This window comes from Trachurus trachurus, assembly GCF_905171665.1.
Source record: "Trachurus trachurus genome assembly, chromosome: 10".
NCBI lineage: Eukaryota > Metazoa > Chordata > Actinopteri > Carangiformes > Carangidae > Trachurus > Trachurus trachurus.
The window spans coordinates 1,886,588-1,910,821 of record NC_139894.1 but is presented as its reverse complement, the minus strand read 5'-3'; the positions used below and the strand labels follow the sequence as shown (position 1 = coordinate 1,910,821).

At 41.8% G+C, this 24,234-nt stretch overlaps 1 protein-coding gene across 1 annotated transcript in view; it reads right to left on the bottom strand.

The window, feature by feature from the left end:
- mgat4b (alpha-1,3-mannosyl-glycoprotein 4-beta-N-acetylglucosaminyltransferase B) overlaps nucleotides 1-24,234 on the bottom strand; it is a gene marked incomplete at both ends in the record, with an annotated part of 131,895 nt that overhangs the window by 54,483 nt on the left and 53,178 nt on the right. Inside the window, 3 exons of the mRNA XM_083981080.1 lie at nucleotides 7,760-7,893; nucleotides 14,887-15,030; nucleotides 17,184-17,363. Of these exons, the coding sequence (XP_083837206.1) occupies nucleotides 7,760-7,893; nucleotides 14,887-15,030; nucleotides 17,184-17,363 (458 nt within the window). The remainder of the gene's footprint in view (nucleotides 1-7,759; nucleotides 7,894-14,886; nucleotides 15,031-17,183; nucleotides 17,364-24,234) is intronic.

The following is a 24,234-nucleotide window of genomic DNA, read 5'->3' as shown; positions in this document are numbered from 1 at the left end:
TGAGGACAAAACTACGGTGGCCCCCTGAGGACAAAACTACGGTGGCCCTGAGGTGCAAATCACAACAGCAAATCAGAAAACACAACACAAAAAGAGAAAACACAACGGCAAAAGAGAAAACACAACACAAAATAGAAAACACAACACAAAAAGAGAAAACACAACGGCAAAAGAGAAAACACAACACAAAAAGAGAAAACACAACACAAAAAGAGAAAACACAACGGCAAAAGAGAAAACACAACACAAAAAGAGAAAACACAACACAAAAAGAGAAAACACAACACAAAAAGAGAAAACACAACGGCAAAAGAGAAAACACAACACAAAAAGAGAAAACACAACACAAAAAGAGAAAACACAACGGCAAAAGAGAAAACACAACACAAAAAGAGAAAACACAACACAAAAAGAGAAAACACAACGGCAAAAGAGAAAACACAACACAAAAAGAGAAAACACAACACAAAAAGAGAAAACATGTTTAGTAATTTGTCGTTGTGTTTTCTGATTTGCTGTTGTGATTTGCACCTCAGGGCCACCGTACAAAACACACACAAGAATGAAAGCATGAACATTAAGGGGAAACACACACACACACAGAGACACACATACTTTTCCCCACTCAAACATCAACAACAACTTGAGCAATCTACGATGACATCAGAGTTCAGCCTCCCTCTCGGCCAATCAGAGCGCAGATAGGGTTTCCCAGTGGAACCCAGTCATCTGGCTCCGTAAGGTCGCCGCGGGGTCACACATGTTTCGGTCGTGTCTCTATGGAGAGTGTGTGTATATGTATGTGTATGTGTATGTGTGTGTATGTGTGTGTGTGTATGTGTGTCTCTATGTGTGTGTGTGGTTTGTTTTGGCGACCTGGAGGTGCCAGCTGGGTGGAGCTTAGTGCTCAGAGCTAACGAGGAGCAGACGCAGCTCGGTGTTTATTCTCTGTCACAAACACGAAGCTCTTCTCTTTTTGTTTTTGACTGTTTTATACTCTAACACAGTTGAAACCTTCTCGTGGAGTCCAATAACAATAAAACACTTTAATACTGTGTGTGTGTGTGTTTTTAACAGGTCCATTTGAACCTTGTGACTTTTAATTCACTTACTGAACTGATTATTAATTTTCTTTTCTTTTCTTTTTTTTTTATTCCAAGTGCAGCCCTTGGTCATTAGGAGCCCAGTAACAACATTTTAAATGAGTCACAGCAGCAGCAGCGTGATTAAAATACTGTAGGTTAAATTAGGTTAAAGAGGTTTAACACCACAGCTAATGAAGCTCCATTCTCCACACTTCCTGTACTGTGGGTCCTTCACAATAAAAGCCTCCACTCTCTGGAAAGCTGTTGTTTTTAGTTTGCAGCGACTTGAACCTGAATGCGAGAGCGCGCCCCAGGCAAAATCAATCCAGGACTGTTTAGGCTGTAAAAATGTCCTAAATGACGTTGTTTCCAGTAAACTCTGGACTATTTCCCTTCAGGACACTTGGATTGCAGTGGACGAGTGTGGAGGAATATTTCAAGGTTTTTGTGTAATTTTATGGATGTTTTTGTGTCGGGCACTATTAATCGCATATAAAGTTTTTGTTGGACTAGGAACCGGCCTCCTGGGTCTCCAGATGCAGATGCAAAAAAAAACTACTCTGGAGTATTCATCAGCATGAGGGGGAGTCACTAATGACTTTATTTCATTTTTTGGTGAACTATTCCTTTAAGGGAAAAAACGTCTTGCTGCAGGATGAAGCAGTTTGATGGTTTTCTCTCTCTTTTAGCTCCATGTTTGGTCTCCACCAGCGGCTCTGTGTTCAGCAGCTGCTCTTTAAAGGATAATTACCGTTTTTTACAATCTGGACCTTATAGCATGAAATATGATCATTTACTCACCCAGATAACTTTGGTGTCATTACAAGTCCGCGTATATCCGTATAATGCGAGAACACGGGGCAGCAGAATGCAGCCTCTAAATAACACATTATCCGCCACGAAACTCGTTCATTTCACCAATATTTAGTTATGATAGGCTAGTGCTATTCCCCTCTGAGTCCGGAGTTAGCTGTTATCAACATCCGGGGTCTGTAGGTTGACCTACTGACCTCTGACCTGGATGATGTCATCTCCGACTGCTGCCCGACTCATTCTGATAATAATCATTCCGCTTCGGCATTTTTGGCTCAACTAGCCGGAGCTTTAGTGAGTCCAGGTTGAGGAGAGGAAGCCTGTGGAAGCTGAACTTCATCCAGCTGCTCATTTTGTTCTGACAAGTCAGAAACACGCAGAAATGAACCGTGGCGTTAGCGCTAGCAACAAGCCACGCGGCGGTCGGAGATGAAATCATCCAGATCAGAGGTTAGTAGGTCAACCTACAGACCACGGATGTTGATAACAGCTAACCCCGGACTCAGAGGGGAATAGCACTAGCCTATCAGAACTAAATATTGGTGAAATGAACGAGTTTCGCGGCGGATAATGTGTTATTTAGAGGCTGCATTCTGCTGCCCTGTAGACTCCATTATACAGATATATGCGGCTCTCAGCTGGATCTAATTTGGTCGGAACGACTTGTAATGACACCAAAGTTATCTGGGTGAGTAAATGATCGTATTTTATGCTAGAAATAAGGTCCAGATTGTAAAAAACGGCAATACCCCTTTAACACGACTGATATAAAAAATCTGAGATTCAGTCAGAAGCTCCTTCACTCCGACTCCTCCTGTTTTATATCTGGTGTTTTTTTTGAAGATCTTTTTCTGTCGTGTTCTCCACGATGCAGCAGATGTTCCTCCTCACAGACAAACAGAGAAACAAACAAACAAACAAACAGACCCGACACTGGACCTGTGTCATGTGTGCTGCGGATCGGGCCGAGGCCTCGGAGGATTCGTGTTCATGTGCCGTGTTCTGTCACGTGTTCGTCAGTATGACACGCTTCGGTCATGTAATATTCATGCTACACGTCTCCTCACTTTAAAAGCTTTAAGTGCTTTCACTTCTCATTGTTCAGAACCCGCTGAGGAGGAGTTTAGTCTTGATCTGTGGACTTCAAACCTGGACCTGAAACCTGTCTCCAGTCTGACTAACGGAGGAGCTGAGCTTCGGTCTGAATCCATCAGCCAGGAAATAAAACTGCAGAGGAAATTGAAAAGTGTGTCTGAGAGATAAAAACAAAAACCCTGAGGGAATTTTAAATATTATATCAGGCCGGAGGAGAAAGAAAAAGAGATTTCAGGAAGACAAATGGAGACACAAATGAAAACAAACTCAGGGAGCCGCAGCAGAGAAACTGAAAGAGAGAGAGAGAGAGAGAGAGAGAGAGAGAGAGAGAGAGAGTGAGAGTATGCATCTGACCAGTCTACATCGCCTACTGTATCCCACAATGCAATGCTCCCCTGACGTCCCCCCTAACCGTAACCAGAGCGTAACCAAAGACGGTAGTGTAGCCGTGGACCGTAACTATAGTTTAATAAAATAAAACTTCTGAAAGAGAGAGAGAGAGAGAGAGAGAGAGAGAGAGAGAGAGAGAGAGAGAGCTGACCATCAACTAGAGGTGGAAAAAGGTCGGCATAAGAAAGAGTGGAAGCCCAGAGAACTAAGAACATGTAAACACTGTTCTTCAGGAGAAACAGAAACTGAGGCCCATTTTCTCCTCTCCTGCCCTCTGTACCAAAGTGAGAGAGAGGTGTTCATACAAAAGATAACTGCAGCAGATCCATCATACCAAGGGAAAACAGGTGACGATCTGTTAAAAGTATTTCTGGGAGAAGATCCACAATTTGCTAAATTAGCTGCACAATATGTAACATTCTGCCACGATACTAGAAAAGTACACGAATGCTGATCAGAACCACTATTGATGTCATTTAATATTGTTGTTGCTTTTTATTATCATTTGTTACTATCAGAACCATTATTGATGTCACTTAATATTGTTATCATTTTTTTTTATTATTATTATCATTTGTTACTCTCATCACTTAAGAACAATATGTGTATGTTTTATATAGTATATAACAACTTGCAACAGTCTAATGATGCCCAATCTTACCACACATATTTATTTTTTGTTTCATGTGATGTAGACTATGTATAAGAGAGAGAGAGAACTTGATCAGCACACACATGCATGCTCTCACACACGCATAGGGTAAATCATTTTATGTATATTTTTATTTATTTGTATATTGTTGTATATATTCATGAGTTGTACTGTGTCATTGATTACTAATGCTTTGGCAACATAGTTCTTTTAACTGTCATGCCAATAAAGCAAATTTGAATTGAATTGAATTGAATTGAATTGAGAGAGAGAGAGAGAGAGAGAGAGAGAGAGAGAGAGAGAGAGAGAGAGAGAGAGAGAGAGAGAGAGAGAGAGAGAGAGAGAGAGAAAGACAAAAAAGTCTTTAGATATATATAGGTTTTTTTTTTTTGTTGCTTTTTTGCCTTTAATGAACAGGATAGTTCAGAGAGTGACATGAAATGGGAGGCAGAGAGGGGGAGGATGACACGCAGGATAGGGCCGCTCGGCGTGGGATTCGAACCGGGGTCGCCTGCAGTGAGGACTATAGCCTCAACACATGGGGCGGGTGCTCTACCAACTGAGCTAAACACCGCCCCAGGTCTAAAGACTTCCTGTCTGGTCTAGAGACTCCCTGGCTGTATTCGAAACCGCATACTATACTGCTAGTACGTACTGATTTGGCCAAAATGTAGTATGTAGTATGTAGTATGCAGTATGCGAACAAAAGCAAAATCTGCAGTATGCGAAAAGTTCCCGGATGTCGTACTGATTCGGAAAATATCTCCAGTATCTGACCAGTCTACATCGCGTACTGTATCCCATAATGGGATGCTCCCCTGACGTCCTAACCTGGTCCTAACCGTAACCAGAGCGTAGCCAAAGACGGTAGTGTAGCCGTGTAGCCGTAACTATAGTTTAATAAAATAAAACTTAATGCAGACTGATCGGTTCATTGTAAAATATTTATTTATTTTTGGTAAATGTGGTGATTTCTGTACGTAACGTTAGGCTCCAGAGCCCCGAGGCAGCGCTGCTTACACACAAGAAGCTTCACTTTACATTCAAACAAACTAATGCTACAGCCACAGTTGAGATTTCATCAATGAGACCAACATTTATCTCCTGAAAATAACTTAACCAGCCGGTGGTAAACCTCTGAAAACCTGCGGGTAAGTTAATTAGCGATGGTTTTCTCCCCCGGGATGAGGACGGAGGTTGGCCGGCCGAGCAGCTCTGCAGACCGGCTGCTGCCTCTGTGATGTCCCGGTCACTGCGGAGCTTCACTTCTCCGAAAAACATCGGAGCAAACTCCTAAACAGCCGTCGTTTGGATAAACTGGCCGTAGATTTGGAGTCTTAACGGTTACTTTCTCACATGAAGAAATATTACAACTTAATAAAGTTACATAATTACAGCGCTAGAGCGAGAAATAAAACAGCTTTTCACCTGTTTTACAGCTGCTGCTACCGGTTGCCGTGAAATGCATTCTGGGAAACTCGTATACTGCATACTGCGATGATAACGTCTGTGGTGTTGACCTTTAGAAATCAGTGACGTTGCACAGGTTTAGTGAGTCGGTGTGGAGAACCGTCTGTTTACACCGAATTTTACAAACTGAGACATTTCTGGTTGCGTCGTTAAAAAAAGGGCCAAAGTGGGACGGACGTGTGATTTCATGCTCGGTGTGTCCGCTGACTGATTGTATAAGTGATTGTGTGGGACGCTGTAATAGAGGAAGTGGAGCCGAGGTCGGCTCAGGCCCACATCACCTCCGCTTCTCTCTCTTTATAATAACCACCGACTCCAGCTTCTCCCTGAATACTAATAAGTTCCTACACGTCTGTTTGTCCAACAGAGTTCAGTCATTTCCCAAAACGGGCCTTTGTCAAACAAACAGGAGGAAACAGAGCGTTTGTTGGAGGCTATTTTAGAATAAACTACAGTGTGTGTGTGTGTTGTGGTGATGAAGGAACAGGTCTCGTCCCAGAGCAGCAGCGGTGACTCATTGATGTGTTTGTGGACGACAATGGAGCTCAGAGGAACCAGAGCAGTCTGTTTAAAACAAACAACTCTGAAAGGCACAAAGGTTTAAAGGTGCACGCCGTCTGTAGGAACCAATGAACCTCTGCAGGTTTTCTTGTTGTTGTCACTTTGATGTGTTTTGCCTCTTTATTTTATTACCACCGTGCATTGGAGTGTCTTATTTAGGATGACGATTCATACCTATTGTAAAGATTTAATGTAAGTTTTTGTTGACTTGTCTTATCTTATTCATGTCGTAATTGTAAATGTATGTTTTAAATGTGGACCCCAGTAAGTGCTCTAATGGAGTTCCTCACAAATAAACAAATGAACAATGAGATGCTTGTTTCCTCTTTTTTGTGGTTTTTATCAATAAGCTTCCTCTAAAGCAGTGTTTTTCAACCTTTGGGTCGGGACCCCGTGTGTTGATGCCTGGAATTCAAATGAGGTCATCTGAAATGTCTAAAAAAATTGATAAATTTTTTTAAAACTATTTATTATTCTTTTTAAAATTATGATTAAAACCACCACACACAATCTTAAACAACTATATTCGACACTTTCACTTTCTCGAATATAAATTGAGTTCAAATAAAATGCAGCATATAAAAATATCTCAGCTTGCACATTTTGATTGGCAGGGTCGCCAGAAATTTGTGATGTCACAATGGGGTCATGAGCCATAAAAGGTTGGGAACCACTGGTCTAAAGCTTCATACTTCCTTTATACTGTCATTTAATTATACTGGAAGTTGTTATGCTATGTTTTAATCATGGTTTATATTGATATGGGACTGGTTTCATGTTGTGTTCCTGTAAAACAGTAGAAATTTGGGTGAAAATTGTTTTGTGAGGTCACGTTGACCTTTAGCCACCAAAATATACACCAGTTCACACTTAGAGTGCAAGTCTTAAATTGAACTTTTTTTTGCAAATATCTACAGTGTCGACCTGATCTGACTTGGTCTAATCTGGTCTGAGCTTTGTGTTGCTTCCTCAAGTCCAGAGTGAGAGTCGGCGATGAGACCGGAGAAGTTCTTTTTCCTCGAGATATCGTAAAAATGTCTCCGGACTGTAGAAAGATAAAACTTTAAAACAACAAATCGTCTCACACCAAGAAAGTTTAGCTCCAGTGTTTATTTAAAGAAGCTGAGACAGAGATAATTTATATACAGACTGCACGCACACACACACGCAGACACACACACACACAGAAGACAAAGGGGCAGAGACAGAGATAATTTATATAACACACTGTTCGCTGCAGTGAGACGCTGACAGTGTTTGTGTTTACATCCTCGGTGTGAAATAAAGGTTCAGAGTTTGAATACGAGACGAGACGCTGCGGAGGAGAGAAGCTGTGACACAGTGTGACCTTCATCACACACACACACACACACACACACAAACACACACACAGAGAGAGACTGATGAGATGTAAACGAGCATACACCCTATACTTAATAATTTCACATCTTAAATGTTTCAACGCGCGTCATCACTGTTTCACCTCCCTGCAGCGTTAGCATGCGAGCTAAACTCAGAGTCAATGACATTATCATTTTGTGTGTGTGTGTGTGTGTGTGCGTGCTGGGGTTCATTAGCTAAAGCAGTGACCTTTAGAATAGCATGCAAGGGAGCACACGCATCAACGCACAGTCACACTGACGGCCAGTTATCCACACACACACACACACACACACGCGGAGATAATACCGACCTCGGCGATGAGGACGACGATGACGCAGTCGTCCTTCTCGGCGGCGCTGAGCTCCGACATGAGGGAGCTTAGCGTGTCGGTCAGGTAGGAGTGGACCTCCCGCTTCACACTGGGGACCCCCATCACTATGGAGACTGCAAACACACACACACACACACACACACACACACACACACACACACACACACACACACAAATGAGATGTTATATTTTTGGCGTCGTGCTCCTTTAACACCAAAGAGCCAGACGGACGAGAAGCCGCAGAGACAACAGAGGAAGAGCGACGAGAAAACAACAGATGAGCTCTGTTGACACTCGACAGGAGGCAGAAAGATCCAGAGAGATCGACAGCGTGGCGAGAGGAAGCAGTGAGGAGGTCAAAGGTCAAACCGGCCCAGTTATAGGACGAATCGCCTTGTTGTTTACAACTACTTCCTGGTAGAAAACCAGCATTCGAACAATAGTGACAGACGAGAGTTTCGCTATATATATCTACTTTTTCATGTCACTATATCACCGTTTAGATTAATCTGGTGTTTGTAAAGTTTATAAAACCAATGATTGGACAAACATGACTATTTATGTGTGCACATTTTTGTAATTAGTCATGGTTATCATAGATTAGCCGGGCTAACGGTTAGCTACCTGTTTAACTTTAATAACTCAGTGACTCAATAAACGCTCCATGAAAAATATTTTCTCCAGCGGATATCTGAGTTCCAACATGACTGAGCTAACTGGAGTAGTTTCATGTCGTGTCCGACAACGGGAGGGTTTTAACAGCTGACGTCCTGGTGTTAGCTTAGCTACCGCCGTTAGCTTAGCTACTGTTAGCTTAGCTACCGTTAGCTGTCCCTGTCAGCTGAGCCACTGATGCTTTCTAGACACTGTGATTCCCCCAAACTGAATAAATACAACACATAGCAACACAAAACACACACACAGAAATAGTAATGTTTCTTCAATCATTTCAGATTTGTCTAAACGGTGATAGGGCGTGAAAAATATGATATATAGCTAAACTCTCGTTCGTTACTATTGATCTCATTCAAATTACGTGCTGGTTTTCTACCAGGAAGTAGAATGTAAACAACAAGGAGATTCGGTCTATACACTGATGTATACCTGGATGAAAAGGTCTGGGTGAAAAGTTGCCTTGAAAGGATTTAGATAAAGACAAATTTAACATATTAAGAGAGCTGATGAGTCGTTTGGTTGGTCTCAGAATATCAAACGCTTCTTGGCTGGGAAAATTACACATTCTCAGGAGTTAGACTGACCCGATGAGTAGTTTAGAGCAAGGGGTTCCCAACCTTTTTATCACGTTCACTGGTGGACAATTTTTCCACGGCCCACAGTCCAGGGGTGTACGTATGTTCCTCTCTTTACATTACACATTTCATATAAAAACGATTGTAGATGGTCACATGGTTTATCCATAATATAATAGAGTAGATTCTGTGATATCAAACACTCCTTAGCTGGGAAAGTGACACATTACCCAGGAAATAGACAGAGACAATGGGCTGTGTAGTTCAGTGGTCCACAAACTTTTTTTTACATCAAGGACCCCTAAACCGACATAAATTAGACCGCAGACCCCCATTGGACAAAGTTTTGATGCAAACACCAGAAATACACAAATATTTGTTCTGAGACTGAAGAACATTACTGTTTTGAGTCGATGTATACATTCAAATTTGGGCCAATGGCATGAATTTGTTGAAATATTGTAGAGAATTTTTTGGAAAAAAAGGGTTACAATTTCTCCAAAACCGTTTAAACATTTCTAGAAAAAAAGTGGTAAAAATTCTCAAAAAAAATAAACTTAAAAAAAAAAAAAAATCTAGAAAAAAAGTGGTAAGACTTCTAAAAAAATATATATCAAAAAATAATAATAAAATAAAGTTAAATATTTTCTAGACAAAAAGTGGTAAAATTTCTCAAAAATGTTTAAAAAAAATTCTAGAAAGAAGTTGTAAAAATAAAAAAAATAAAAAAGTAAAAGAAAAATTCTAGAAAAGAGTGGTAAGAAATTTTAAAAAATAATAAAATAAATACATAATAATAACAATAATAATAATAATAATAATAATAATAATAATAATAATAATAATAATAATAATAATAATAATAATAATAAAGTTAAACATTTTCTAGAAAAAAGTGGTAGTATTTCTCAAAATACTTTTTTAAAAATTCCAGAAAAAAGTTGTAAAAATTCTTTTAAAAAAAGAAAGAAAAAAAATTCTAAAGTGGTAAGATTTAAAATAAATAAATAAAATCAGGTTTTAAATTTTTTTTTGAAAAAAGTGGTAAAAATTTCAAGAAAAAGTTGGGGACCCCCTTGAACCCCACTTTGAGAACCACTGGTGTAGTTGACTTCATGACATTCCCCAGGAAATAGACAGAGACAATGGGGTTGTGTAGTAGAGTCGACTATGATTGGAAGTAAGTACTCCTTGGATTAGGGTTAGTGGCACATTTCCAGGGAATAGACAGAGCCGATGGGTTTCCAAGAATGTGTGGATTTCCAGGAAATACACTTTCCACTTTTTCCTGCTTTTATCTCTGGATGTTTAAGCTGCTACCACTTGAACTTCCTGCCTGGATGTTTCAACTTAAAAGCCCTCCAGTAGAGCTCAGAGGGCACAGTGTAATCCCTGCACTGTCCTGGGGCAGTGGGGGTGGAGTGGGGCGGGGGTGTTGGTGTTGGTGGGGGTAAGTGGGTGGGTGGGTGGGGGCTGTTAATGCAGTTTTAATACCACGGCTTTTATTTCACGGTTTACAACGAATCTGCTTCTATAAACCAAACCAAACTGGACCAGGATGAATGAGGCTGAACCGGGCCAGGAATATAAAAACAAGTCAGACGTCAAAGTGGGCTGATAAAAAGGAATATAAACGCACAAAGACACATGAAGACACACACAGAGACACACATATACACACACAAACACACACAAACAAACGCACACCCTGGGGTCTTATATCTGTACATTTACAAGCCGCTCTGTCTCGCTTTAACTTGTTTTTCTCTCCTTGATGAAAAAAAAAACAAAAAACACTTTGTGCTGAGCCTGTTTTATTTTAAAGGTTTTACATATAAATCAGATTTGTCACAAGAACACACACACACACACACACCTACACACACACGCACACACACACATATAAATATATACACATTTCTTGCTGTATGCACTCTTCTTAGTTGTTATCTTTGTCCTTTGCTGCACTATAAAGTTCTTTCTGTTCAACAACTAACCTGTTTTATTCAAAGTGCATCATAAATACATTCGACTGCACACGCACACACACACACACACACACACGGTGTCCCTAGTTGTTTGTTTTTTAATCTGTGTTTACTCCGTCTTCTCTCGGGAGCCAATTTTATGCCAAAACTTAATAAACAAACCATGTTTTATAAATGCACCATGAAACACTGTGCGGTTCACAGATACAAAACTCTATTAACAAAAAAATAAAATATAAACTAACATATTTTGGTTTTGCAAATACAAAATGCACTTATCAAACAAAAACACAACATATTTCAGAGTCACCGCTCTTCAGAAGCTAATGCATCATGACTTACTTAAGTTATGAAAAAATAACTTATAATACTTTAATAACTTAAAATACTTTTCTCATAAGTTATTCATTTAACCTCCACAGCAGCAGGGGGCGCTGTTTAACTAACACACAGGAGTTTATGCCTCTAAATGTTGTCATAACTAGTTTTAACGTTATCGATTTGACTATTTCAGTGGTTAAATAGTAACCCCAACAACAACAACGATCAAAAAATCAGTCGGTGATGAATTAATTTCAGGCACCATTCATAATTACGAAGCACAACATAGCTACTTAATAATAGTCACATGTAATAATCTTTAGAATAGTAATATCTATTGTGATGACAGCACACATACTTAAATCAAATTCACGTTACATACATTTCAATAGAATAGAATACAATTGTAATGGTATGAGTTTGTATCTGAATATTAAATATAGTATATAGTCCTTGGGCCAAGACCCAAAATTTCACATATCGGTATCACCTGGGAGGGCAAATTCTAGTTGTGATTTTCTTATTCCTATACACTCCTAGATTAAGTTTTGATATGATAGACCTTGCTGACTGGCAGCTTTATAGTATTTATCACCTCTTAAAGTAACAGACTGTTGCTGTTAGAGATAGATAGATAGATAGATAGATAGATAGATAGATAGATAGATAGATAGATAGATAGATAGATAGATAGATAGATAGATAGATAGATAGATAGATAGATAGATAGATAGATAGATAGATAGATGGTGGTGCCGGCTCACAGAACAACCATGTGGTGTGCACATTTAAATACTGGATCCAGATATCAGTTCAGTCCTTTATTTTGGTAACTGAACAATGATGAACGCAGATCAACAAAATGTGAACAAAATGACCGTAGCCAGCTATGAGGTCACCTAGGTCCGGACCATGGTAAAAATTTCAGTGAGAAAAAAATTGAAGAAGCCACAGCCTAAATAGCATGATAACCATATCGGTCATCTTTTATTTTGAAACGACACGCGGGAAGTTGATGTATCGGCAGAACGCAGAAAACTTGAATTGAGATGACAGGCACACTGGTTAAAACGTGTGTGTGTGTGTGTGTGTGTTGCATGGGGGTGCCGGTGTTGTGTCAGACCGGTTCTGCTCCGTTTGAAAGGCGAAGGAAGCCTGTATGTGGAAAGACGTCGCCTCCGAGATGTAGAATGTGTATTATAGAAGAGAAGCACACATTTCAGGACCACTGACTATAGTGTCATGTGCTCTGATTTTCAACCTCTTATAGGCTCAATACAATGCTGTCAAGTATTTGCCCCCTCCCTGATTTCCTACTTTGTCACTGTTGTTTAAGATCAACAAACAACTTTTATTAGACAAAGATGACCCAACTAATGCAGTTTTTAAATGATGATTTCATTTACCAATGAAGACTTGATATAGGCTACTGTAAATGTAAGGCAAGGCAAGGCACACAGGCACGAATGCAATTAATAATAATAAAATGAAAATTTAAGTGTGACAAATCTGCAAGAAAGTAAGAAATCCGGAAGGGGCAAATACTTTTTCACTGCACTTTATTTAATGGAGAGGGAACAACAGACTACCTGATGTTCTCAGCTGTAAACGGTAGGTTAATAAAAGGCTGAAAACCACAGGACATTTCCTGTTTGTCAGAGGTATAAAGCTCAATCAGCCTCCTTTCATATCAAATGGGTCTATAATAATAATAATAAAAAGTTGGGGCGGTGTTTAGCTCAGTTGGTAAAGCACCTGCCCCATGTGTTCAGGCTAACAGTCCTCACTGCAGCCGACTCCGGTTCAAATCCAGTGCTGAGCGGCCCTATCCTGCGTGTCATTCCCCCCCTCTCTCCCTCCCATTTCCTGCCTCTCTCAACTATCCTGCAACCCCCCCAGTCTATTTTATATAATTGTGGGTCATTTTGATGTAATGATGTACAGGTACTTGCTAACTACTAGCTAGAGGGGTCCAAAGTGAAGCATATTTTTTTGTCAATAATGTGAACATTTTCCACATGTTCACATAGCATAGCAACCCCCCACCACCCCCTCCGGACCTCACCAATTTCAAAACCCTGGCTACGGCCCTGGTCTTGAATGTGAAAGCCCTGTCAATTAAGTATTTTTTTCTCAGGGCTTGAGGCAGCGGATAATCTAAGATTCTTCCTTCAAGTTTCTTGGTCTGTTGCCTCACTGTACGAAGCTCAAGTTGCTCGGGCTCTCCCTCCAAGCCCAGATATTCTGTTGTACCAGGTAACAACATTGTGCACTCCGATCCATCATCTAAGATGGCATAGGCATCAAAGGTTTTGTCCTTGTTAGAGAGTCTCACTTTAACAACTTTGGGCCTTTCTCAAACGAAATCTGGTGTTTGTCTCTCTCGCGCGCTCTCTGTTTTACCACTCCCTCGCTTGCCCTCGTATCGATCTGCATAGACTTGACAAAAACAGACGCTCTGACACCATGAAAATGAAACATCATTTACACGTTCATGTTACAGATCCGATCTGAGCCACTTGAGAGGAAAAAAATCGGAATTGGGCCACTTGAACCGTGCAGTGTAAAGACAGCCTTAGTTGTGCCACTTCCAGCCTCAGTAGGACAGATTCAGGAGGCTGTGATACTGGTGCTGCTCTGGCCTGTGGTTGTTGGGGAGGCCTGCTGCCATAAAGTTAAGTCTGTAGATATCTTGGAGGCATTCTCTCCCACTGTGGCCTTTCTCCTTGCTCTCTCCCATCATGTTGCTGAACAGGTCATGAGTCCATTTTCCAGCATGGGTGTTTGCTCCGGCTCAAAGGACCATGAAAAAACTATGATGTGTGATGTCCAAAAAGAGTGTTAAATGACTTTTAATGTGTTATTGGCCGTCTGTGTTGTTTTGGAATTAATGACAATCTGCCTATATGGGAAAACAACAAAATGCAAAAATATATATAAAAAGCTGCTCCTATGAAAAGGCTATCATATTTTAATTTACTTATATTGACCCTAAAAACAATTTAGTATAGGTAAGGTTTTGCCCACTCAAGTGATACCGGTATCTGGTCTGGCCCAAGGACTAATAGTTGTATTTCTTTGTTTTGTAATGTATTTTCATCAGTTTGTGAGTAAAGTTTTGTATCTGTCTGTGAACCAGAGAGAAGCATTTATAAAACATGGTTTTGTTTGTTTTTAAAGTTGTTTTTTTCTCATATTGGTCAGAAAATGATTCATGACAGAAAAAAATGTTTTGAATGTAAATCAACCTGACACACACACACACACACACACACACACACACACACACACACACACACACACACACACACACACACACACAGTGAGAGCTGTTTGTGTTTCTCTCCAGGGACGTTGGGTGTATCAGGGGGCCTCGGTGAGCTGTTACCCCAGGGAAGGTGCACCGTGCCTGGGCTGCTGGTTCAGACAGGAGCCCTGAGGCGTCAGTCAGTCAGTCTGTGTGTGTGTGTGTGTGTGTGTGTGTGTGTGTGTGTGCAGGTTGATGTGATGCAGGCTGATGCAGCTGATGCAGCCTGTAGCGTCTCACCTCCGGTCCGTCCCTGTCCCAGGTGCACGGCCGGCTGCAGACTGTCCTCGCGGTTCAGCAGGTGAGGCAGGTGGTGGAAGATGGAGGGAAGCTGCAGCACGTTCTTACTGCTGCTCACGTTCCACAGCTTCAGCCTCGTCTCCTCTGGAAACACAGAGTTAGACCAGGTTAGACCGGATTAGACTGAGTTAGACCAGGTTAGACCGAGTTAGACCGGGTTAGACCAGGTTAGACTGGGTTAGACCAGGTTAGACCAGAGGTGGTGAAGCTGCAGCACGTTCTTACTGCTGCTCACGTTCCACAGCTTCAGCCTCGTCTCCTCTGGAAACACAGAGTTAGACTGAGTTAGACCAGTTTAGACCGGCTTAGACCAGGTTAGACCAGGTTAGACCAGGTTAGACCGGGTTAGACTGAGTTAGACCAGGTTAGACTGGGTTAGACCAGGTTAGACCAGAGGTGGTGAAGCTGCAGCACGTTCTTACTGCTGCTCACGTTCCACAGCTTCAGCCTCGTCTCCTCTGGAAACACAGAGTTAGACCGGGTTAGACCGGGTTAGACCAGGTTAGACCAGGTTAGACCAGGTTAGACCGGATTAGACTGAGTTAGACCAGTTTAGACCGGGTTAGACCAGGTTAGACCAGGTTAGACCAGGTTAGACCGGGTTAGACTGAGTTAGACCAGGTTAGACCGAGTTAGACCGGGTTAGACCAGGTTAGACCAGGTTAGACCAGGTTAGACCGGGTTAGACTGAGTTAGACCAGGTTAGACCGAGTTAGACCGGGTTAGACCGGGTTAGACCGAGTTAGACCGGGTTAGACCAGGTTAGACTGGGTTAGACCAGAGGTGGTGGAAGATGGAGGGAAGCTGCAGCACGTTCTTACTGCTGCTCACGTTCCACAGCTTCAGCCTCGTCTCCTCTGGAAACACAGAGTTAGACCGGGTTAGACCAGGTTAGACCAGGTTAGACCGGATTAGACCAGGTTAGATCAGGTTAGACCGGATTAGACCAGTTTAGACCGGATTAGACCAGGTAGACCATAGACTGTAAAAAGAATGGCCATAGCGTCCGTGACGTCACCCATTGGTTTTGGGGAGTCGTTTTTGTGACTCCAATATGGCGGCCTGAACAGCGCCATGTTGGATTGGCTGGCCGAGAACCCGCCCACTGGCCTCGAAGCAGCTGTCCACGGACGTTTCAGCGCCCTAATTGGCGAGAATTTGAGTCTCGAACACCGTTTGTGTTGACCAATCACAGCGCTCTATCTGTTTAGAGAGTCGTTGGGCGGCTTAACGCCATGACGACATACATTTTAATTGGCTCGTCAGGCTAACGTCATCCTGCTCTTTGCTCTGATTGGTCGTAGCGCTACCCTATTGGTGCAGAGGCAGTTTGAAAGACAGCCTTCATCCCGCCCCCTGGATTGAGCCGAGGTCTACCGGTCGTTGCCAGACTAGACATGTTACTGATATTATAGTCTGGCTTGAAACGGTAGAGTTAAAAAAAAAAATTCACCCCCCTCAGAGTGTGTGCGGGGGTAGAAACTATCGGTTGAGACCAAAAAAATAAAATGTACCAGGCTGTGAATATGTTTTTTTAAGATGTAAAGTCGGCTATTTTAACATGGGGCTCAGTTGGAGTTGCTCCCATTTCCATATTTCACACATTCTGTGACATAAACTATAAACTGTTTTCTTGTCTGTAACAACATCTACTGCACATCTGTCCGTCCTGGGTGAGGGATCCCTCCTCTGTTGCTCACCCTGAGGTTTCTCCGATTTTCCCCTGTTAAAAGGGTTTTCCATGGAGTTTTTCCTCAATCGATGTGAGGGTCTAAGGACAGAGGATGTTGTTACGATGCCATGTGAAGCCCTTTGAGACAAACTGGTGGTAAAAACGGGCTATACAAATAAAATTGCCTTGCCTTGCCTCATGGCATTCGTGCGAATATTTCGCTTGAGTTCAATATTTTGAACTCGCTTCATTCACGCCGCCGGCACAAATTCGCGTCCATTCGCGTCTGTACATTGACTTTGTATGTAATCTGGTCGCGCGAAAAATTCGCCTCGCGCCCGGTGTGAACACGCCGTTAGAGGTCGCCAGGGTACTGCAGCTTTTTGAACGCGGAAGTGGTCTTCACTTGGAGAACCCACAACTCCCCCCTTGAGTTAGACCGGGTTAGACCAGATTAGACTGAGACTGGTGACCTGGACCAACCCAGGACAGAAGGAGGACAGGTGGATGGAGGAGGAGGAGAAGGAGGAGGAGGAGGAGAAGGAGGAGGAGGAGGAGGACGGACCTGAGAGGCTGCTCCAGGTGCGGTTGATGTCTCTGAGCGCCTGCTTCTCGGCGATCGCCCGTTTGATTTCCTCCAGGACCAGGTTCAGCTCCTTGGAGCGACGCAGGTTTTCCTGCTCGGCCGAGTGGAGCCGCTCCCTCAGCGCCAGGAACTCCCTCTGGTAGATGTCCACCACATCTCCTAGGGAGGAGGACACGAGGAGACAAGGAGACAAGGAGGTCAGAGAGGAGTCATCAAGGACAAGGACACGAGGAGATAAGGAGACAAGGAGACAAGGAGGTCAGAGAGGTGTCAGAGCAAAGACCTGAACAGAGATAAACCACTACAGATAAACCTGGTCTCTGAACACGTTGGTTACTTTTTTCTTTTTCTTTTTTTTCAAAACTTTATTTAAACGTTCCAATCACAGTCAGAACATTGACCATGGACAATACTAAAAGTCTGGCATCAAGAAAATAAATAAACAAATACAGTATGAGACATAAAGTGGATGAAGTGCGTAAGTCATTAACATTAAGTAACATAAACATAATAAAATAAATGAAATTAAATAAAAAAGAAGGAAGAAAAGGGCAGGACATATTACATTTCTCCAAATATTTCTTCAATTATGAAATGAATGAGAATTAACAGCGTGTATACATTTTTTATTATCAATTCTTTTAATACATTCAAAGTAGTTCTTGAAATCAGAACACGTTGGTTACTGTTGCTACGTGTTGTCATCACTGTGACATCACTGACCTCAGCTCTACATCACATCAACGATGTTTCTCTGAGATGCAGCAGCTGATGATGATGATGATGATGATGATAATGATGCGACTCGGGGGATTTTACAGCGAAGACTCGAAGCGAAGCAGCTTGTCGTCATTAACAGGTAAAAAAAAAAAAAACATAATCTGAGTGAAAACATGAAAATAAAAATCTAAATCCTTCGCCTGCCGTCCATCATCCCTCCATCATCCCTCGGCGCGTTTAACGCTGTGTGGAGGTAAATCTGCACTAATCCCTGAGAGACACGCAGCATCTCTGCTCACTTCACCCCGGCAACCGTCCACCGAGGGAGACACACACACGACGTCCGTCCAACAACAAACCGCCACGGAGACACAGTTTATTATTTGACCTCATAAACTGTGAACTCTCAAATACATTTACAGTAGTTTGACTAAACAGAGAACTGGGCTTTTATTTTGAAACTCCTTTCCTTCCTCTTGATTTTCATATTATTTGATGCAGCAGCTCAACAGGGGATTAATCCATGTTTTTGGACAACAAGTTGATATGATATGATACTACAACTACAACTACTATTACTACTACTTATGTAAAAACGTTTACAAAGTGTGTTAGATTAAGAATGAAAAAAAGAAGCAAATAATCATTAAAGGGATAGTTCACCCAAAATTGAAATTTCACTCGTTATCTACTCACCCTCATGTGGACTAAGGGCTGGGAGAAGTTTCAGAGTCCTCCGTGGCTTCTCTGAGTTACAGCGGGGCTCCGTGCAGCACTGCATGTCCATGTGACGATTGCGAAAGGAGCTCGCTTTTCTTCGTCCAAAAAGACACACCAGAAAACATCCAAATACCTCCATAGTGCTTGACTGTAATGTCCCTCTTATATTGAAGCCCCGACATGAGAAATTGTTCCGAAAAAAGTTAAATAAGTCTATATTTTAAGCTTGTTTTGTAGCGGAAGCTCCCAGGGTCTCAGTTCACTGCTCTTCCTGTGTCAGTGCAAATCTCGCGTGATTTGCACTGACCGGCGGAACAATTTCTCATGTCGGGGCTTCAATACAAGAGGGACATTACATACGAGCACTATGGAGGTATTTGGATGTTTTTTGGTGTGTCTTTTTGGACGAAGAAAAGTGAGCACCATTTACAACCGTCACATGGACATGCAGTGCTGCACGGAGCCCCGCTGTAACTCAGATAAGGAACGGAGGACTCTGAAAATTCTTCCAGCCCTTAGTCGACATGAGGGTGAGTAGATAATGAGTGAAATTTGTATTTTGGGTGAACTATCCCTTTAAGTAGCCTGCTGATAAAAAAAAAAAGAAATGCCTTTTGATTAAAACAATATTAAAAACAGACACTGATTGGGGCGGCGTTTAGCTCACTTGGTAGAGCTGCTGCCCCACGTTGAGGCTATAGTCCTCACTGCAGGTGGTTCGAATCCCGCATCGGACAGCCCTTTCCTGCATGTCACCCCCCCCCCCCCCCCCCCTCTCTGCCTCTTATTTCCTGTCTCTCTCTCAACTGTGCTATCAATTAAAGGCACCAAAAAACGACATGCATGTGCATTTTTTAACAAGTTTTGCTAATAATGTGTGGTTTTATTTTGGTGAGCAGCACAGGAAGTGACCCAGATAACATGAGCACCAGTTAAACTGTTACACGGCTTCACATTTATCATCGTTCAACCGGTCAATCACAAACTTTAAACCTGTAGCAACAGGCTAAAGAAGCTAACGAGCCACTGCAGCGTGTGTTGACCCCTCAGGGCCACCGTAGTCTTGAGCCTGTTCAAAAAAATACTGTCAGTGTGATCTTGAACTGACTTTTACCCAAAAACAGGAGAATGTTGTGATCATTTTTCCAACTTTTCCAGGTGTAAAAGTGTTTTCCATGAGTGTGAATCTGTATTCCAGGCGTTTCCATGAGTGAATCTTGAACATTACAGTGTTGAGATAGTTCATGTTTTTTTTTTTTTTCTGTTTCCTGGATGGTTAAAGAGTGAAGCTGCTCCTTGTCTCCGCTCAACTTTAATAGATGGAAAAGTAAAACACACAAACACACATACACACACACACACACACACACATTGTGCTGTAATTATTCCCCCGAAAACCCTCATTAATGGAGCACAATAGTCACATCTGTTTGGCTGATAAGTGAAAGTGCATTACAGCGCACACACACACACATACACACACACACACACACACACAGAGCTGATGAGTTTTTAATGATGCTCCTGCCCAGTTATTTATCTGCTCTAATGAAATAATCTCCTTCCTGCAGCAGCAGTCACTCTGCACAAGCAGCAGAGTTCAGTGTTTAACAGACTGGAGGAGGAAAAACTCCCAGCCACTGTCCACATCTGTCCACATCTGTAGGCTACATACACACCTGTGCACATCTGTATGGTGGGGGGAGTAATGTTTTGTAAATGATCGTCTCTCCCTCAGAGACGGAGGCGAGTGTTGGTGTTGTTGTTGTTGTAGTAGCGACCTGTGCACTGCAAAAACTCAACATATTTCCAAGTTTATTTGTCCTTTTTCTTGTCAAAATGTCTCATTTCTAGTCAAAACTCATCTCTTTCCTCTTAAAATAACACTCATCACCTAAAAATGTACTTGTTTTTAGATCATTTTCACTTGCAATATGTAGAAAAATCTGCCAGGTAAAGCAAGTTTTTTTGTGCTTGTAATAAGGAAGAAAAACTTGCTCCACTATGGGATTGAAAATCTGCTTGAAAGGAGGAAAAAGTGTCTAAAACAAGCTGCTTTTTAATGTAATTAGTGTTATTTTAAGTATAATGAGATTTATTTTGACTAGAAATGAGACAAATAGTCTTGGTAAGATGTTTGAGTTTTTGCAGTGTGTGACCTGTAGGGGGCGGCAGCAGCTACAGACCGCCACGAAACAACACACTGATTGTGTTTGGAGTTAAATTTGATTAACAAAGTGCGTGTGTGTGTACATGTCCTATATTAACCCTAAAACCTTTGACATCATAGAGACCTGCTTTGTGTCTCGTCAAATCCCTGCAGCAGTAACACACACACACACACACACACACACACACACACACACACACACACACACACACACACACACACACACACACACACACACACACACAGATCAATAGCTGATAGCTGAATCTATGGATGAACAGCAGCACTAATACACTGTAATCCTGCATTGTAATACCACACACACACAAGGCAGAGTTGAGGGGGCGGTCAGGTTGAGTCATACTGTAGTAATGCGTGTGTGTGAGAGAGAGTAAGAGTGTGTGTGTGTGTGTGTGTGTGTTAGTATAATTACCAGTCACAGGGCGGAGACCACCAGGTAATAAGATTATCCAGTATGAACACACACACACACACACACACACAGAAAGGAGGAGTCCTGTTGATCCTCACTGATCAATAAACATCGATCACCTGTCTGGCATTGATCAAAGGGTTTCTATTCTACTGATCAGTTAATTCACTGATCTCTGGTTTCTTAAAGGGATAGTTCAACATTCTGGCAAATTGGCCCATTGCCATAATCCCTATAGTCATAGCAGTAGGTTCGTTACCTTTATGGGATTTCTTGGTTTCCCTCATCAAACTCATCAAATACACAATCCAACAACTCCACAACGCTCTGGTGGACAAGTTGTGACCTGCACATTCACCAAGCTATGAGATAATAACACAACGTTACCACACAGAGTTGTTTTAGAGGGAAATTCATGCAAAACAGCTGATTGATGCACATTGCCTTCAGGGACAGTTTTTCATCATCAGTCTCTGTATTTCCCTCTAAAACAACTCTGTGTGGTAACGTTGTGTTATTATCTCATAGCGTGGTGAATGTGCAGGTCACAACTTGTCCACCAGAGCGTTGTGGAGTTGTTGGATTGTGTATTTGATGAGTTTGATGATGAGGGAAACCAAGAAATCCCATAATGAGCCTCCATAGCGTAGCTCTGAGCAGCTCACGGCTCTGCTCCGCCGTTCTAAAAATAGCTTGCACCGACAATTAAAGGTAACGAACCTACTGCTATGACTGTAGGGATTATGGCAATGGACCAATTTGCTAAAATGCTGAACTATCCCTTTAAACCTGTTGTTTCTGTGACACGTTGTTTCCTTTCAATCAGATTTTCAAAATAAAACGTAAGCACAGACTGTGACATTGAGATTTGAACTGTTTCAAAGAATAAAAACAACTACAAATGCAGCAGCAAACACTCAACTGTCCCACTCTAATTACAGACATGTGAACTCACCACAGACACTTCCACTCGCTTTTGAACTCTGAAACAGGAAACAGCTCAGGGAACTGTTTTAAAAACTATAACTATGAGTAAAACAGGACAAATGAACTAAAGTAACATCTGAAACCACGACAACTGAAATGAATCACTTCTTTAATAGCTTTTTCATTTCCAGTTTGATCACAGTTTTCTTCCTGTCGCTTTAATCCGGCCTCTGCGTGTGTGTGTGTGTGTGAAAATGGAAATTTAGACGGCCAGAGAGTGAGAGAAAGTGGGAAAAAATAGGAGGTTTTTGGAAAAATGTGTCCATATTGGGACCGAGCGTCTCCCTGACAGCCAGTTAATTGGGGACATTTTGTCCAAGTGGGGACAAGAGCCGAGTCCAGTCCCCGGTTCGGAAAAAAGTTTATTTTTGGGTCAGTGGTTATTGTCGGGGGAAGTTCTCCAGGAAATGAATGTGAGTCTATGTAATGTCCCCAAAAGTGAAAATGTGCATGTGTGTGTGTGTGTTGCAGAGAAGCTGGAAGCTCCTGTTCACATGGCTGAGCTTCAGCTTCATGGACAGATTGGTCTGGCACTTTCCAACAACCAAGTCCCTAACGAGGTCCCTAACGAGGGGGTCTCCCAACACTCAGACCCCTCCTCCCTCCCTCCAAAAAGAAGAAGAAAAAAAAGAAAAGGCAGATGGCGTTTAATCAGAGACAGACAGAGAGATTAATGAATGAATCCATGTTTCTGTTCCTGTCACTTCAACAGTCGTTACAGTGACTAATACAGGATTTAACGAGTTATTAACAAAGTTATTAACGAGCTGATTCAGCCCAGGAGAGTCTGAAAAGATCACATTCACACTAAATATTAACTCTCACACACACACACACACACACACACACTGTATATGTGTCACCAGTGGGAATAACAACAGGACGTCGACCCGACAAAACCGACAGGAAAACAGCGCCGTGGGATTTTTTTTACCTGCTGAGTCGGAGCGACGAAGACAAGAGCAGGAAATGAAAAAATCTGCTGAGTCGACGGTCAGCGACGGTGACGGTGACGGTGTTACACCAGGTCATTACTATCAACACAACCAGAGAGAGAGACATAAAAAAGGGTTCAAATAGAACAAATGACGACTGAGTCAGAGCCGATGAAGCAGCGTACGGAGGCTTTAAAGGGACAAAAATATAATAATAGCTACTAATAATAATAAGAAGAAATGTAGGTAATCAATTAGAGAAGATATGTCTTTTCTAAATTAGGGAAAAACATGAGAAACATTTTGTTTGTAGAATTAATTAAAGTCACGTGTGTGGCACTGGGTGTCTTCACTGAGGTGTTGCTAAGTGGTTGCTAGGGTGTTGTCAATGGGTTATGAGGACGTTGCTAAGGAGATACTGAGACATGGAACAATCTAAACTATCAATGTTGAAAAAGTTGATAAAAAAAAACAACAAAGACGCAAAACATCAATAAAGAAACATAAAAACAACGACAAATTGCCACAAAACAACAACAAAGAGACCGAAAACAGCAACAAATGGTCATAAAACAACAACAAAGAGACAAAAACAAACACAAAACAACAACAAATTGTCACAAAAGAACAAAAAAGAGCCTCAAAACTACAGTGAGACATTTAATGACCACAAAATGGCACTTGACAAACACAAAAAGACACTAAATGAGTTGTGTTGTGTCTCTTTGTGTGTCTCTGAACTACAAAACTACAAATATGATGATTGACAGAAAAGTTTCCGAACACGACGAAGCGTTATTCTGATTAAACTTTCACATAAAAAGCTCAAAATATTTATTATAATACTTTATAATAACTTCTCTAACGAGCCGATCGTCACCGCTCGTTTACTTTGACCCGACGAGAACGACTGTAACTGTCACACAGACGTCGTTACGGTGTCGTTAAAGCAGAAGTAAGCGATCCGGTCGTTTTGGCTAATGCTGCGTTCCAGGCAGGCTTTTTGAAACCGTAAATTACAGCTTCAAGTCACAACTTACGACTTTGTAGCGTTCCAGGCAACCC